The sequence below is a fragment of the Choloepus didactylus genome, chromosome 19 (genome assembly GCF_015220235.1).
Source record: "Choloepus didactylus isolate mChoDid1 chromosome 19, mChoDid1.pri, whole genome shotgun sequence".
In the NCBI taxonomy this organism is placed as follows: Eukaryota; Metazoa; Chordata; class Mammalia; order Pilosa; family Megalonychidae; genus Choloepus; species Choloepus didactylus.
The window spans coordinates 48255606-48272824 of record NC_051325.1 but is presented as its reverse complement, the minus strand read 5'-3'; the positions used below and the strand labels follow the sequence as shown (position 1 = coordinate 48272824).

Genomic DNA, 17219 nt, shown 5'->3' with positions numbered 1-17219 from the left:
GGGGCAGAGAGTGCTCTTCTGCAGAAACGAACCAGGGGTGGGAGCTGGGCATTTGAGAGAAACAGCCGAGCACACCACAGGACCAAAGCTGCTCGAGCCAAGCCCTAGTGTCCCCTCAAAAGTTCTGAGTTTGCTTATAGGTGCTTCTGGAATAAAATGTTCAGTTACAGTTTGGGTCTCAGAGGTTAAGAACCAGTGCTTTATATTTTCAAAGAAGCCAGAAAACAGCTGGTTTTGAAACTGACACTTCTTACTCCATAAAAGATTTCTACTTCTTTACCTTTAGGTTCTGTCTGGGGTTTATCTGGGTACAAGATGAGGAGACCTGGAGAACCGGGGGTGGAGTTGGGGGTGAGGATGGGGAGTTAATGCTTAATGGGTACAGAGCGTCTGGGGTGATAGAAAAGTTTTGGTAGTAGATGTTGGTGATAGTAGCATAACATTGTGAAGGTAATTACCACTTAAATAATATACTTGAAAGTGGTTAGAATGGGAAAGGCTATATTGTATACATGTTACCACAATAAAAAATAAGGAAGAGACTTGGCCATCCTAGTTCCAACCAGTAGGAGGAAATAGTGGGTTCCAGTTGCACTGTCTGGCTTTGAATCCTAGTTCCATAACTTGGCTAGATGTGTGTCCTTGGTCATACTGCTTAACTTCACTGTGCCTTATTTTCCTCATGGGCAAAAATGCTACTTCTTTAAGGGTGTTTTAAGATTAAATGAGATCATGTATGGCAGTGTGAACACTTAACAGAATTGATGCTCAACCCACATGAATACTCCAACTGTTACTATTGGAAGGATTCAAGGCCAGTGTGGGAAGTACAGCTAGGTCTCATGAACTGAAAAAAAGTGGCCTCTTGTCTACCACTTGTGCAGCTCTATTCTCCTTTCTATACCCTGGTGTCCTCTAAGTGCACATGTCCCTCCAAGGGAGCCAGCCTGACATCTGTGGAACTGGGTTGCCACAGTGTCCCCCCATCCCCACCCCGCCTCACGTGGAGGCTCTGCCTGGGCTATCGTACCATGAGTAAGAAACCTCAAAACCTTTATCCAAACTGTTGTTGTCACAAAAGAATGCCACATACACAAAATCTTACAGGGATTTTTTAATAGTACCCAGTCATGCATATTAAAATTACATGGTTATACCACTCTTAGAAAATGCACTAGAAAAATAAATTTTTGGTCAAAACAAACACTGAAGTAGATGAATCAACTGCCATGTGTCCCTACATTCAAAGCCAAACTGAATTTCAGTTTGAAGCAAGGGATGTGACCAGTGGCTGAAGCGGTGCTCCAAACTGGTCATAAAATTAGCCCACCTCCCATTTCCTCAGTGGTGTCAGAGGCTCTTGGCCACAGAGGGGTTTCAAGTATTTCACTTGTGACACATTCCCATCAGATATACCAAGAAGCTGAGGCATGCCCACAAGAATCCACAACAGCAACTAACTTACTGCCTGACCAAACATGCTGCCCAAAGTGATTGTGAAAAAGCTAACTGAAAAATGTTAAATTCATCACTATCACCCCCTTCAGCAAGTCATAGCAGGCCACCCCACAGAGCAGGCTCTTACCATGTAGGAATAGTTGACGGTTCTCTGAGACAGGCAATCAAAGGAGCTTACTCTAGATCTACAAAATTAAATCCCCCCAACACAGAGATATTGCCAGAACTGACATCTCTCCTGAAGAAGTGACATATCTCTGTTGGTATCGCCACACCTCTCATAATTACATGACAGCCATGTCTGTCATTAGCTTAGCTAACATGTTACACCGTAAATGAAAGAAGAGGTTTCAAAGGAAAACCTTAAAAGCTGAAAACTTTAAAATGAGGTATTACAATAATGCCCACAACAGTTCTCGAGCTAACCAAATGAAAAATTCCCACAATTGATCTGAGAATCTGACAGCATTTAAAGAAACTGTCTGCCCCAGGGAGAATTCTGCAGGGCTCAGTATCTCACAGGAATTCAGGAAAAATGTCTTATTGCCCTGGCTATATTTCAGGCAAAAACAATATTCTTAGAACCTAAAGTGTTTATAAACCTCTAAGGACAAGTGACTCCTTGTGAAAGCAGGATGAGCTCTCAGGTATCTAAAGCCACCTCAGCCAGGAGCAAGTAAAGAAACTCAAGATGGGAAGCCGGAGCTTGTACTTCAGGCTGTTTGTGAAGCTTTCTTCCAGTGTTCCCCCATGAAGGCAGGATAGGAAGCCAGGAAGAGGTACATTGTCCAGAATTCTGGGTAAGGGTATGAGGAAGTAAAGGAAGAAAATGTCCATATTATCTAAGCTTACAGATTCATTTGGAAGTTTTAGGTGCCAATTCACTCAAACCTAGATTTCCTAAATAAAACCCAGATGACTGGAAAAGAAAGAGAAAAAAAGCCTCTAAAAAGATACAGTATCCCTGTGGCAGTAAAGCCAATTAAATGGAGGGAACAGAGAGTTTCAGGGATCAGCCTGTAGTTCCCTTTATCCTATTTTGATGCAGGGATGTTAAGTGATTCTCCCAAGGCCACAGGGCAAGATAAAGATGGAACTCAGGTCTCCTAATTTACAATCCCTTTCTCTTTCCGCTACCACACCACCTGAGTTAAGGGAAAAGTTAATTTCCAGAACTTTTTCCTGAAGGAAGACACTCCTGGTTCTGCTCCCCGATGTTTTCATTTGCTCAGGCTGCCCAGGCGGCCAGTGCTCTCCCCACTACTGGGTAAGGCTCACTGTGTGCTCCCATGGTGACTCCAAGCACACAGGCTGGGTCCACACTGAGGCTGCCTGGATTTTCCAGGGATGTCCTGCTTTAGCAACTTGGTTCAAACCTCTAGAGGTGCCCAAACCATTTGATCTCTCCTTGGCGCCGACACAAAGCACAGCAGCTCCAGGAAGCAGACAAACCTCAGCCCAGAAGCTGAATGAAACAGCTCCTTCTCTGTCAAATTGGAAAGGCCTGGGAAATGGGCAACACCCTCCTGGTCTTCCAGTTGTTTCTCTAGGTGAATTTGACCATCTGTAATGTTAAGTCACATAGACAAAGGCAACTGGCCAGGATCCCAATGTAGAGTTCAAGCCTTGACAACTTGGTGGGGCTGAGTGAGTCATTTCTCTCTTCCTCTAGTTTTACTTTTCATCTCCTGTTTCCTATTGGGATGTGGAAAGCCTCAAATTCTCCTGCCCAGGCAGTTAGGATCTGAACCCTCTACTTGAACTGTCCCACTTGCCACCTTCAGCAATACTGGTCACAGCATCCTTAGGTGAAACTAGAGGCAGCTGGGGGTGTGTGTTTGGCACTTCCAGCTCAGCCAGATCCCCTGAGGATCCAGTTAGCATCTATGGTGAAAAGAACTTTCCCTAGAATTGGCACTAATGAGGTAAGTAAAATAATTTCTACCAACACCATTAGACATTATTAAAAGTGCTGTAAAGATGAACAGCTCCATAAAACAACAGACTGGCCTTTGATTGTCTGAGTACTGTTCTCTTCTACCTTGACTGGTTATAATGTCTGCCAAATGCTTGGAGAAGGTACACAACACATAGTTCTCATCATTGTTTAACACCATAATTCTTAACACCATAATTTACATGGAATGAGGAGGAAAACAGGTCAAAAGCCATCGGCTGAACCACCTAATCTGATGCTTAGGCTAAGGCTAAATTCTTGAAGGGAGAGTCTAAAGTGCTGAAACACAGAGCTAATGTTCAGGCTGCCTGGACTGAATGACATCTGTCTGCCCATGGCAGAGAGAGAGACTCAACAGAGTTTGGACAGGTGGGTGTACCCGCAGGGGCCCAGTAATAATCTGCCATTGTATTCATTTCCAGAGACCAGAGTTTAAAGAATTCCAAGTTTTGTAAACGTTCACTGTGGCCAGGCTTACAATATACCACCAGAATCTCAGCAACAGAAGAGATTCATGTGGCATCCTGGTCATCTCACCTGTCCTCTTAAACATTCACAAAAGCCATCCTTTTTGAATTGAACCACTGCTACAAAAAGGTAGTCGATATACTAAGTCCCAGGAATATACATACTAGTTTCTTTAAAGACAGGGCCAAATGTGACAGATCCCTAATGGAAAGGCCCACATGTGATAGAAAACAGGATCTAACCACTTTCATCTAAAGAGTCATTTTTTCTAGGCCGAAAGCCAGTATGTAACATTATTCAATAACTTAACCAAATCCCAGAACCTCAGCAGCCAAAAGGGCCCTGGGCGTCACTTCATCCAGCCTCATTTTACAGATGAGAAAGCAGAGGCCCACAGAAGCCCATGTCTCATTCAAGGTCACACATCTGGGGCTGGAACCCAGGTCTCTAATTCCTAGGCCAGAATTCTTTTAGCTACACTGGCCTGGAATCCAATATTTTGGGTAGAGTAAAATCATATACTTCTAGGACCCTGTATGATTCCATTGAGAACCAGGGCTAAGGCTTTATGGGTTTGGGAAAACAAGTTTCTATTGCAAGATTCAACCCGTGAATCCCAGAGGCGCTTTGAAATCTCTGGCTCCTGAATTTGATCAGGCAGTGCTGATGTCCCGATGCTTGCCTCATCCAGTTAAGAGGCTTTCCAACTCCCGTGAAGGCAACCAGAGCCTGTACCTCAAACTGGAAGCTTCCCGATGAGCAGCAGAGGTCTATAGTTAGGGTTCACTGAAAGACAAAAACTCCCCACGTGTCACGTTTGGCCCCCTTGCAAATCCAGCCACCCTGTCTCTCAGGAGTATGCTGACTGGCAATCAGGTTGTTTTCTCCTGGAAAGTGGGATCCTGACTTTTCTTGCTTCAAGATGCCCAAGAAGCAGATACAGCTTCTGGATTAATAGCTGCAAACTGGGATTGCAAACACTTGGGAATCACTGCTGACATTTTCCATGTCTTCCACGGGGTAATTCAAGTAACCAAAGGCTTGCCCCATCCCTCACCCTTGAAGCTCAACAGGCTTTTCCTCCAAGCTGTAGTTCAATTACGAGGACAAGACTGAATCCATGGCACCTCAGATTTTCCTTGTGCACCTCAGATTCTCTCTTCGGAGAGGAAAAGAAGAAAGGATGAATCAATGGCGACACTCACTGGGACTGGCTAATAGCAGGAATAGAGCTGTGCTTTCACAGCCCGCAAGGAGTCATCACACTGCACGTCAGAGGTCGGCCCCTCGGGTGGCCGGGCTTCGCCCAGGATGCTGTTGCAGGCAGGGAGCGGCTGGCAGAACTCTCGCACAAAGTCCTCCTCCGAGGCCAGCAGCACCTCGTTCCAGGCAGTGATGTTCAGCTCCCCAGCTGTGCCCCCATACTCCTTGGGGAGAATGTTTCTGGGAAGGTTCGTGTGGAGAGAGTTCAGGTCAGATCCATGAAGGAAAAACTAACAGGGAATGAAATAAAACACATGGCCTTAGGTTACTCTGTAATATAGTAATCTACTTCATGGCTAAGTGACTCAAAAATATCTAAATAAAGAAACAGTTAATGGCAACTCCTCCCTTCCAATTCCTCAGCCCAAAAAGCTTGGAGTATCCTCAATTCTCTTTTCCTCATACTCCCTGCCCTGTTGGCTGAAACTCTGAATATACCGGGAATCCAACTAGTTTGCTACCAACCCTAATCCATGCCACCATCAGGTCTCCCCTGGATTCTCACAAGAGCCTCCTCCCCAGTCTCCCTGACCTCACCCTCACCCCACTATAGTCTAAGCTCTTAAGCCTAAGTCAGATCACATCACTCCTCTATTTACATACAACCTTCCGTTGCTCCCATCTCACACAGAGTAAAAGTTCAAAGCCTGTTCGATGGCCCATGAGCCCCTTCACAATCTAGCCCCCCATTAGTTCTTTGACTTCTCTTAACCACTCTCCCCTCTGTTCTCAGCTCCAGCCACACTGGCCTCCAAAATGCTGGGCAGGCTCCCACCTCACGGTCTTTGCGGTTGCTGGTTCCCCAGATACCCACGTAGTTTGCTCCCTCACCTCTTTCAAGTCTGTGCTCAAATGCCAACTTCTCAATGATGCCATCTCTAACCACCCTATTGAACATTGCAATCCCTTCCCCACCTCCCACACTCATTACTCCCTTTCTCTGGCTTATTTTTCTCCTTAGCACTTAATCACATTCTAATATAAAGTAATATATATAATCCATTGACACTCTTGCCCTCTTGAATGTAAACTTCCTGGGGCAGGGATTTTTGTCTATTTTGTTAATCTGAAACATGCCTGCACAGAGCAACTGATCTATAAATATTTCTGAATGAATGAATGAACATATGAAAGAACAAATAAACAACATCATGGGCCACAAATAAGAGCATTTCAGAGATGTAAAAGACATGGTGCAAAAAGGGGGATGCAAAATGAAACAAAATAAAGTTTCAGTGGCTGAGAGACTCCAAATGGAGTCGAGAGGTCACTCTGGTGGGCGCTATTACGCACTATATAGATAACCCTTTTTAGTTTTTAACGTATTGGAATAGCTAGAAGTAAATACCTGAAACTATCAAACTGCAACCAAGAAGCCTTGACTCTTGAAGACGATCGTATAACAATGTAGCTTACAAGGGGTGACAGTGTGATTGTGAAAGCCTTGTGGATCACACTCCCTTTATCCAGTGTATGGATGGATGAGTAGAAAATGGGGACATAAACTAAATGAAAAATAGGGTCAGGGGGGATGATTTGGATCTTCTTTTTTACTTTTATTTTTTATTCTTATTTTTACTTTTTCTGGTATAAGAAAAATGTTCAAAAACTAGATTGGGGTGATGAATGCACAACTATATGATGGTACTGTGAACAGTTGATTGTATACCACAGATGATTGTATGATATGTGAATATATCTCAATAAAACCGAATTAAAAAAAAAAAAAAAAAAAAGACATGGTCCAAAGGATGTTTTGGTAAAAAGAGGTTCCAACAGGATCTCCAGGAACCAATATGGGTTTAAACCCAGGCATGGAGGCCACAAATTAGTGGTTCTCAAACCTAGCTGGCCATCAGCTGTGCATATCACCTAAGGAGATTTTTTAAACACAGATTTCTGGGTCCCACCATGAGCTGATGAATCAGATGCCTCAGAAGAGCCTTGGAATCTGAATTTCTGACAACTTCTCCAGGTGATACCAGACTTGCATCCGAGAACCCCTAGACTTTTAAGGACCCTCCCTTGCAGCCATGAGATTCCCAGGGTGTAAAATTCAGGACCAAGAGTATAAAAGAGTAAAATTTGAGACTAAGTCTTTGGAATGACCACGATGTTCCTAGGTCTGGGGAAGAAAGTGAAAAATATCTCCCATTTCATTTCAATCAGCTGAAATGGGAAAGGTTAAGAGAACTCACTCTTCTAGATTAGAAAGGAAGACCAACTTTTCCAGTGCCATCCATCCCTTCTTAAATAAGAGGTCAGTTAACAATTCACACATCTCAGAGACCATGAATTGCTCCACAGACTTTCTACAGTGAGGCAACAAATGAGGTGAATGGAAAGGCTTAAACAGCACTTGCAAACCCTAAGATACTCCAGTAAGAAATCACCGTAACTCTTTTTAACTAACTGCCCAATGATGATGCTTCTACCTGCCCTCTTTCCATGTCCTCCTACCCATAAAATATAGTGTCACCTCACAAGACCCAAGCCAGGATACTGAAAAGTCTATATGATTACAGAGTAGGGAGGCTCTTATGATAAAAATCCTGGCTCTGCTCTCTCTATTGTCAAATAATACATTCTCATTAACTTCATCTTCCCTTCACAAAGAGGATGGTTCATTTATTTTCTCTGTAACCATGTACTTTCCAGATGAGTCGTCCCAAAGAAAAAATAATAAACTAAGAGAAGTACTAACAAGTCACCAACCAATCAAGGGAGCAGAAATAAAATGCATTTAAAGTATCTGAGGTCAACAGGACCATCACTTACTCGATTTGCTATCTTCTCCTTCAGAAATGGTTTAATGATGGCAAAAATGCCTTTGAATATTCGAGGTTCGTTTACTACATGGACTGCTTTTATCCGAATGGGGAAACCATCCTGCGGGGTGAAGGGAAAGGGGTGTTAGAACATCTGGAGCATCTGCAAAGAGTCCATTTTCACCGCCCACGTCCCCCTTTCAAATCTTCTTCATTTTAGGCCCCAGCATCAGCCTGGTCTGATTCCCATGGCCTCCTCAAAGATGCCCAAGTGGTGGGTAAACAGGAAGACAAGCCTCAGGGAAAGAGTTAGGATAATAACCAAAAGTGACATTTATTTGTTTAAATAATGAGCCTGGTGATGCACAGTAGGGGGTCAGACACATTCATGAAATTCAACTGAGAACTGTGGTATCCCTGGTGCACCCTAGTTCATAAGACACAGCACCCCATTTGGTGGGTCAGAATGAACAACAAATCAAAACCTATTTTAGTTACTTAGAGCTGTGTGACTTCAGCCAAGTCACAGCCTCTCTAGGTCTCAGTTTCCTCATCTTATCAAAAAGAAAAAAATAACTCTTGCCCTGCCTATCTCACTGGATTCCCTGAAGGACTGAATTGATTAAAATGACTGTAAAAGTGCTCTGCAAACTGTTAAGCACTGTGCAGATACGTAAAGAACTTTTGTTTGAATTAGAGGATTTTATGGTTCCCAGTCTCTTCTAGTGACCTGTGTTCTGAAATGCAGAACATGGGGTGAGAAAGCATCTGGACAAAACACAGTCCAAAAGCATTCCACATCCCCAGGTCACACAGAGAGCAAGTGAGAGGCCCCCTCGATGGGACAGAAGCACAATTTCCCAGTCAGTTTCATTTGTTAGGAGAACTCCTCTGCCCTCTCGTCAAAAAAAAAAAAAAAAAAAAAAGACAAAAAGCATGTCCCTGCCTTGCCTTTTGGACTCTTGCCCTAAAGCTGATCTTGCCCAGGTTAAAGAGGCACCTTGGAAACTGCCAGAGACCCTGATGAGAATGAGTGGAAAATAGGAGTAAATTTCCTCATGTAATGAATGCTTTTGTATTTTTTTGATTGTAGGAGGAAGAAGGCAGTCTTGTGAATCATCTAAGACCTGCAGTAAATTGACAGGGCCCTGAGAAAAACCGAAAACAAACATGGAAGGGCACACGACAAATACGGGCCATACCTGAAGGATGCCAATCACCTTTTTGGCTATAAAAGGGCCAAAATGAGATGCTTTTGATAAGCTCACTCCTTTGTAGTCTGCAAGAATGACAATTCCATTCACCTGGGTTTCTTCAGACTGAATGAGTTTTTCTAATGTCAAGTATATGGCTCGGATGTTCTCTGTAACTGGATAGTTGCTGGGTATCCATCTGTCTAAGGTCATAAAGATAGACGATATGTTATAGAAAAAAAAAAACAAACAAGTAATCAAACAGGCCAAAATTTATCTCCTTTTAAAACTGTTGTTTAAAAAATGAAAGTAAAGGTATTCTAATGGCCATGATTCTATTTAGGTCAGTAAATGTGGCACCTTAAGCAGAGCTGATGTTTCTTAATACCAAACACAGCAGCACAGTCTGAAATGGAAATGCAATCCAGTGTTGAGGTTGAAAGTATGAGACCTGAAGTCAAACACACCTAGGTTTGAATCTTACTAGCTACATGGTTTGAGACAAGTTACTCCCTTACCTTGTGCATCAATCCCCTCGTCAATAGAATGGTATAATAACACCAACCTGAGTGGATACCTGTGCTTCCTGCCATCAGACATTTCCTCCTACTCTCAAAACATCACCCGGATTTTCCCTGGAGAACCAGCCCTCCTCCACTCTAGTCATGGAGTTCAGGGAGAACTGACTTAATTCCTGGCTCCAGAGGCGGGCAAGTCACCCAGTTTGGCCAACTCAGGCATTACATCTTCGTGGCCATAGTGTGTGAGCCAAGCCAGGTCATGCAGAGTCAATGAGACTCAATTCTGAAATTTTGGCCCTTTGGAAAGAAAAGATATTTCTTTCCTACTTGTAGTGGTCAGGATGTGAACCAGGGATTCAGGAGCCCCATGAGTCAAGAGGTGGCCTGACACTGATGCCCAGGCCAAAGATAAGAGAGATGGAGACATCTTTCCAATGCTGTAGTGTGCGCCCCCAAATCCAGCTGTGCCCAATCCAAATTGGCTTCCTGTCACTGGCCACCAAGAGTGAGTCCTAACCCATACACCATCTTCAGGGGATGCTGTGAAGATGGAGTAAGCTAATCATGCATAAATTCCAGGAGATCCCTCATCAAATTTCCCTCTCGTGGCTGGAGGTTCCTATAATACACTCCTTATATTTAAAGGTGTTTCTCTCTCTTTGGGAAAAGGATGAAAATGACAACTGTTAACTGATAACCACTATTCTTAAGAGAATCCCACCAAGATCTGTGTGCTCCTTTCTTAGAAAGATAAAACTTAACATGATTTTCACCAATAGAACATTTAAGTGTGTAAAATTCCTAAATCTTTGTCTAAAAATTGTGTCAGCTTGCTATTTAATGTTGCTGCCAATTAAGTTTGTTTCCACATAACTGGATGTCATCCCCATCCTTTCCAGTCACATATGTCCCAGAAGAGGTTTTAGAAAAGCAAAGCTGATACCCAGTTAAGAAGAAAATCTGGGTTGGCGGGGAGGGGTCCATATCTGCTCCAGACATATGGGGAATAAAATGCACGTCACTGGCAAAGGGTTGCAACAAAACAAGTAAAGAACTCAAACCAGTGTGGTAATATCTGACTGTTTTGTCATATTCTTATGAGTTGAATACAAAGGAGCAGCAGGAAAACCTACTGCCTTTTCTAGGCCTCCTGGTGACCTGAAACTTCCGCTGCATTGCTTATTTTAAAAGAAACCACCCCTAATTTTGGAAAGTGTCCAAAACAGCAGGTAAAGCAGTTAACACTGCACCTCGTACAGAGTCAAGACTCAAAAGAATGGTTTCATCTCCAAAGAGATGAATGAATAAAGGAAACTGTGACACAGGGCTTAAAGGCAGAGGACATACATGGAGGTTTCTATTCCCCAACAGACTTCCCTTCAAGAGGAGTCTGGATGCATGAGCAAAAGAAGGCTGCCAGCATGTTCTAGTTTTCCTGGCTTGCTTGAGAAGAACATTGCAATCTTACTTTGAAATTTGTTTCTCAGCTCTGTTCTGATGGAAAAGGTTGCTGCTGGGGGTAGAGTGGAGAGCACTCCTAACTTTAAAATGCATTTGGTGTCATGGAAGAGAACAGGATTATGAATCAGAAGGCTTGAGTTCTAGCACCCCTAAGTCACTATGTCAAGCTAAACGTGTTCCCACCCTTCTCTAAATGCTTTTTGGAGGGAGGGGGTAGAGAGCTGCTCCTAACTGAAAACTGTGGTGCCAAAGAAAATGTAAGGTATAAAGCACTAAGATCAAACAATGAATCAAAGTGAATCCTTTCAGTAGCTTAACAAAGTAGAAGAAAGGAAGGAAAGGTTGGAGAGAGCACATAGTAGACAGCTTTTCAAGCATCTGCCCAGCCCACACCCCCTTTCATGGAGATCTTTACCCCAACCTATTCACAAAGGAGGGGACTGAGAGGGTCCTAGCAAGCAGGCTCGCAACCTATGACCAGGAGCAGATTCCTGGGCCCACTAGATACTCTCTCCTCAAAACGTGAAATTTGGATTGACAGAACTTAGTTGGCTGGCCAGGGGTGCCAGATTTAGCCGTATGCACAGAAGCAGCAAAAGTCATTCTACAGAGAGAGAAGTGTGAAGAAGATATGCAAAGGCTGCAGAAATGTGTGGCACAGAGAGACAAACAGACTGACAGCCAGAAACGGAGACAGAAAATACCCATCTTGGCTCCTGATGACAGTCTGGTTCCTGCTTCCAGGCACTAGAGAGATCTGCTGCGCACCCAGCTCTCTGGTTCTATGAGATACGCCCATTCCTTAAACTAAACCCTTTACCTTTTCCTTAAAATGGTTTGAGTAGGTTTTTGTCATTTGCAATCAAAAGAGCCTTGACTACAACAGGTATGGGAAAGGGGGCTGGAATAGGAAAGGGACACATGCTGGGCAGACATCCCAAACAGAGGCACCGTACACACACACCCCGCAGCAGTCTAGGAAAATACCTGGGCGGATGCAGAGGATATGGCAGCCCTTGGGGTCAGTGTGGGGCAGCACAGTGAGGAACCCGGAAGCGAGGACATCTTTTAAGGCCGACGGCTTCAGGTTATTGAAGACTTCCGGCCAGCTCCTCCGGCAGCTGTGGTAGTTGACCAGGAGCTGCAGGGCCCGGTCATAATCAAACTTGCGGGCTCGAAGGAAGCGCAGCAGGAAGGCATCATCAAGGCAGGTGCTCAGGTTAGGGTACTCCTTCCACACCATGTCACGAAGGGCCTGGACATCCCGAAGTCTCCATTCCGGCTTCTCCTGCAGCTCTTCCCTGGCTTTGGTGACCAGCTCTTCTGTCAGGGAGCACACGTAGCCAGGAGGCTCAGGAGGTGGCGGCAGCTCATTTTCAGAAAGTGAGGCCGCAGAGGGGCTGGTTCTCAGCGAGTCACTTTCTTCTGACATTAGTTAGCAGGATCCTGCCAAAACAGAAGCCCCAAGTGAAGTTAATAAAGCCCAGCACTGCTCGTTTCAGACCCCAGGGCAGCATGACATACGGGGACAAGGACATTTTTATCAAGCCAAGCAACCTCAGAGCAGTAATTCTTAACCAGGGTAACGAGCAGGATGTGAACCATACGCCCAGACTGACTGAGGTTAGAATCTCCCCACTGAGGCTCCCAGGTAGCAGTAGCAGAAGATGCACGCTCTTCATTAAACACAGCTACATGATTATAAACGTAGTCAGGTGCTCAACCTTGCTCAAAATTAAAAGAGGGTGAATTTGAGATTCTGACTGGCAAAATAAAAAACAGGCACTCTGATATGCTTGCTGTTGGTGGGAATATAAGGTGATGTTGCCTTTTTCAAGGGCAGTTTGTTGATATCTATTAAAATTTCAAGTCCATGCCCTTTGACCCAGCAATTCCATTTCTAGGACATATACTTGTATGTATGTGCAAAAGATGCACATGAGGATGACCACAACAGTACTGATTATAATGGCAAAAGACTGGAAACAAGTGTATATCTGTAAAAAAGTGCTTAAACAAGATGGCACTGAATGGGAAACTATCCAGTCATGAAAATAAATTAGGCAGATCTTTAGGAATTGATATGTTAAGGAAAAAGAAAGCAGGTTGCAGAAGAGTGTGTATAAAATATCTGCATTTATGTTTTTAAGATGTATATACTTACAAGTGTCCAGAAAATTTCTGGAAGGAGATATAAAAAACTCTTACTGATGGTTACCTTAGGTAACATGGCCATTTAAGTGGGAAAAGGACTTAACTTATACTGTACTGTTTGAATTTTTTACCAGTACATATGTACGTGTATCCGGTAGCCATGAAAAGGTGGTGCTCAGCTCTCCTGCTGAGGGAAGCAAAATTATGACGGCCCCAGCTGCTGCTGCCCCTCTGGGGCAGACCGAGGCCATACTGCCCACAGACTACCACAGCCAGTACCGAGTGAGACGTGAGACTCCTCTAGCAGGTGACTTGGCTCGAGGAATCCCTGTCGGCCTGGCCAAACCTTTCTTGGAACTGCACTGCAGGCAGAGACTTCCTGCCCAAACCTCCTTCACAGGAGTCTCACCTGCATCAGTCTGAATTCTCCCCCTGGCTTCTTCTGGCTCGCCTCCCCTTTATCCTTCACAGGCATTTTCTCCTGTAAGTTTCTGGCAGGTCTCATTTCATCCTAGAGTCTGCTTCTAACACTCTGAACTAACACTCTGAACTAACCAAAACAGCTGCTTGAGATCTTCCAGGAATGAGGTGGCAGCAGGGTTGCCCAACTCCAAAGCCCAAGCTCTTGTCCACGGGCTTTCACTGATCCTCCATTCCAAGTTCAACAGGGAAAGCAGAGATAGTCTGAGGGATCTCTGCAAATGCCTCTGGTGTTGCACCTAGCCCAACCTCCAGCCCTACCCAACTGCTTTTACTTCCTCTCAAAGCTGTGTTCTTCTGTCCTGAGCACATCCTGATTCCTTTGATTAGCATGCTTTTTCCTCTTCTTTACCTGCCCAATGCCAATTCACCCTAGGTCTCCCACTAGATGCCACTTCATTCATTTAACAAATATTGAGCAGTACTAGGTACAGGGTCCTCTTCCAAGTACCAGGGATACAGCAATGAAGACACAAAAAAATTCTGCCTTCATTGAGCTTAGATTCTAGTGGGGAAGACATACTACAAGCAAAATAAACTACATAGCGTATTAGAAAGTTTAAGTGCTACGAAGAGAAATCAAGCAGGGAAGGAAATTGGATGTGCGTGGGGATAGGGATTGCAGTTTTAAATAGGGTGGTTAGGGACGGCCTCTCTAAGGTGGGATCTAAGTAAAGACCTGAGGGAGGTGAGGGAACCAGCCATGAAGATATGTGGGGGAAGAGTAAGTGCAAGGCCTGAGGCAGGAACATGCCTGGCTCTTCCTAGGAAAAGCAAGGAGGCCAGTATGGCTGGAGCCAAGTGAGCAAGGTGGAGAGTATTCACAGATGAATTTGGAGGGGCACTGGGGGTCCTGATGGGGCAGGGCCTTGTGGGCCAGTAAGAATTTCAACTTTTACCCTGGGTGAGGTGAGAGCCATAGAAGGTTTTGAGCAGAGGAGTGACATGACCTAATTTATATTTTAAAAGGATCACTCTGCTGCTGTCTTGAGAACAGACTGTATGGGGATGAAGACAGAAGCAAAGAGACCACTTAGAGACTACTGCAAATAATCCAGGCTTATGATGGTGGCTTGAAGCCAGAAGCCTTCTGTCTTGTTTGTCACCTGAAACCTGGCACCTAACATGGTGTCAGACATACTGTCTGCACTCCATAAATATTTTCTGGGTGAGTTTAATTTGCTAGGCAGAGGAATGCTGGGTGAGGAATGGCACAACAACCATGGGTTGACAGGACCCACCCTGGGTTCTGTTTCCAAGGAAGACAGCAAGAGACGCCTGTAGTCCCATCTTGTGCTTACCCGGGAGACAGGCTGTGGTATCCAAAGGCTGCAGGGCCAGCCTCATAGCCTCTCTCCAGCCTCAGTCCACCCCCACCCCCACTCCCCCTCTCAATGCACATTAAATTCCAGCCAAAACAAACTAGTGACCTACCATTTTCAGATCACATCATGTGCTTCTGATAGCCTCAGCCTGGAATTTCCTCTCCTCCTTTGTTCCCAACCAGACAACTCATCACCTTCAAGGCCCAGCTCCAATGTCACCACCTGTGAAGCCTTTCCTGACTCCTCCAGGGTGATTCCCTCCAGTTTTCCACAGCACTGGGTTCCTATTTCCCTTTTAGAAATTGCAGCCGAGTGTCATGGGTTTTTACAGGAAGCTCTTCAAAGTCAGTTTCACCGTGCATTCATTTACCAAATAATTACTGATCACATAACTTAACATGTGTTAAGCACTGAGCCCATAGGTACTGGGGACACCTTCGCAATATAATTCTTTGCCTTTATGAAGCTTACATCATAGTAAAATGATAAAAAGAGCCAATAAGTATTCGAGTGTTTCACCACGCATCAAGCACTGTGCTAAGTAAGCTCTTTACATCGTTTTCTCATTTAACCTTCACAGTATTTGGAGAAAGCATTATTACTGTTTCCATTTTACAAAGGAGGAAACTGTACACTAGAATGTAAATTCCGTGACAGCAGGGAACTTGCCTATCATGCTCACTGCTATCCCCAGTGCATGAACCTAATAATACTCAGTAAATGTGGAAAATATGAGGTTAAGTGACGTGCCCAAGGGCACACACCTAGTGAGGGAGAGCGAAGATGTGACTAGCTCCATCCTGGGCTCATACCCTCCACACCCCACCTGGAGCTTCATTTTCAATCTCTGGGGCCTCAGCAGGGTCAAGCACAAAGCAGCGCTCAGTGAGTCTGGTGAATGAACTGATGGATGGACATACGAATGGGATGCAAACATCTTTTGTTAAGCAGGGAATTCCTGGGGGAGAGAGAAGGGAATCCCAAAGGCTGTCTCTTCTTCCTCGCACGGCGCCCATCATGCTGCGGAGCATCTCCCTCCTTCCCCCACCCCTCAACAAGCAGACAGAGCAGGAAGCAACCCCTCTTGAGATACCAGAGACCCCCACCCCCATATCCCGTTGACAACCTACCGAGGCCCCCACTTCCGGCTGTCACCCCCTCCCCAGGTGTCTCCACGTCCTGGGGACTCTATCCTCGGGCTCCCATTTCCAACTATCCCTCCCTCTCGGGGGTGCCTCTCCGCCGCCCCCAGGGTACGCGGACAGGCTCGCGGGCACTCACCGGCCAGGCTACCGGGCGGAGCGCGGGTCAACAGGAGCGAGAGCCTGCTCTGGCAGCGAATACAGATCACACCCGCACTCCGCTCCCGGCCGGCCCGGTCCGGCCCCGCCCCTCGCGCCGGAAGTGACGTGCCGGGGCGTGGAAAGGAGGGGCGCCCGCTTGTGAGTGCGCATGTGCAATTTTGCGCCGCAAAGCCGGGTTCGTGTCTCCACCTGGCGGCCCGCGCTCGGCTGGTATGACTGGAGTCGCGGAAAAGATAGCCGGGAGAAATGGGGAAGGCGGGTGACTACTCCACCTCGTTTTTTAGATGGGGAAACCAAGGCCCAGAAAAGGGAAGGAAAGAAGCCTCATTTCCCGGGAACATACTACCATGTACCTGGTGTTTTACATCCATGATCTCCTTAAATCCACATATTTATGAAATTCCACTACTGCATGAAAGGGAAACTGGCCAGCCCTTTGAAGTAAAGGGCTTCAAACCCAGACCTCGGGATTAGCATTCCAAGACCCTTCCCACCACCACAGCTACCCTGAGGACTTGCCTCTTCAAAGGGGTAGATTCCAAACCAGTGGACATCTGTCTATTGTAAGCTAAGGTGAGCTTGGGCAAGTCCCCATTCCTCCTTGGACTTCAATTTCCTCATCTGTAACATGATTCTAGCTTGGGATCTGGTTCAATAATGGCATGTTTCCTACTTTGGAGTTCATGAAGTTCCCTCCAAACAGTGGTAACTTGGAGAAAGGTTTGACAAGTCTCCACCCGAAGTCCATTGAAATCCCCCTTCTTCCCACTCCCCAACATATATTTTGTTCAACTACAACTTTGAGACAAATCTTCTGGGTCCCTCTTTTGGGCAAATTGAAGATACTCATCCATTTCTAGAGTGAGA

At 45.3% G+C, this 17219-nt stretch overlaps 1 protein-coding gene across 3 annotated transcripts; it reads right to left on the bottom strand.

The window, feature by feature from the left end:
* Window positions 1–1089: 1089 nt before the first annotated feature.
* Window positions 1090–16424, bottom strand: TTPAL (alpha tocopherol transfer protein like). 3 transcript variants are annotated; one of them, XM_037812146.1, is made up of 6 exons: window positions 16330–16419; window positions 15158–15340; window positions 12077–12535; window positions 9117–9310; window positions 7925–8035; window positions 1090–5376 (listed from the first exon to the last, which is right to left on the bottom strand). In XM_037812146.1, exons 3-6 carry the CDS (start codon window positions 12519–12521, stop codon window positions 5098–5100), a joined length of 1029 nt encoding a protein of 342 aa, XP_037668074.1. In that variant the 5' UTR covers window positions 12522–12535; window positions 15158–15340; window positions 16330–16419; the 3' UTR covers window positions 1090–5097. The 3 variants fall into 3 exon arrangements, with proteins under 3 accessions (XP_037668074.1, XP_037668072.1, XP_037668073.1); XM_037812144.1 differs by lacking the exon at window positions 15158–15340 and having other exon boundaries at window positions 16330–16424; XM_037812145.1 differs by lacking the exons at window positions 15158–15340; window positions 16330–16419 and adding an exon at window positions 16179–16291.
* Between the last annotated feature and the right edge of the window lie 795 nt (window positions 16425–17219).

Bases quoted from the DNA above. Each gene is read 5' to 3' on its own strand.
- TTPAL (XM_037812144.1), bottom strand. From the start codon at position 12,521: ATGTCAGAAGAAAGTGACTCGCTGAGAACCAGCCCCTCTGCGGCCTCA. The intron at 9,311-12,076 runs GTATTTTCCTAG...TTATGACCTTAG, and splicing joins TATCCTCTGCATCCGCCCAG to ACAGATGGATACCCAGCAAC. The intron at 8,036-9,116 runs GTATGGCCCGTA...TTCACCCCGCAG, and splicing joins AGGTGATTGGCATCCTTCAG to GATGGTTTCCCCATTCGGAT.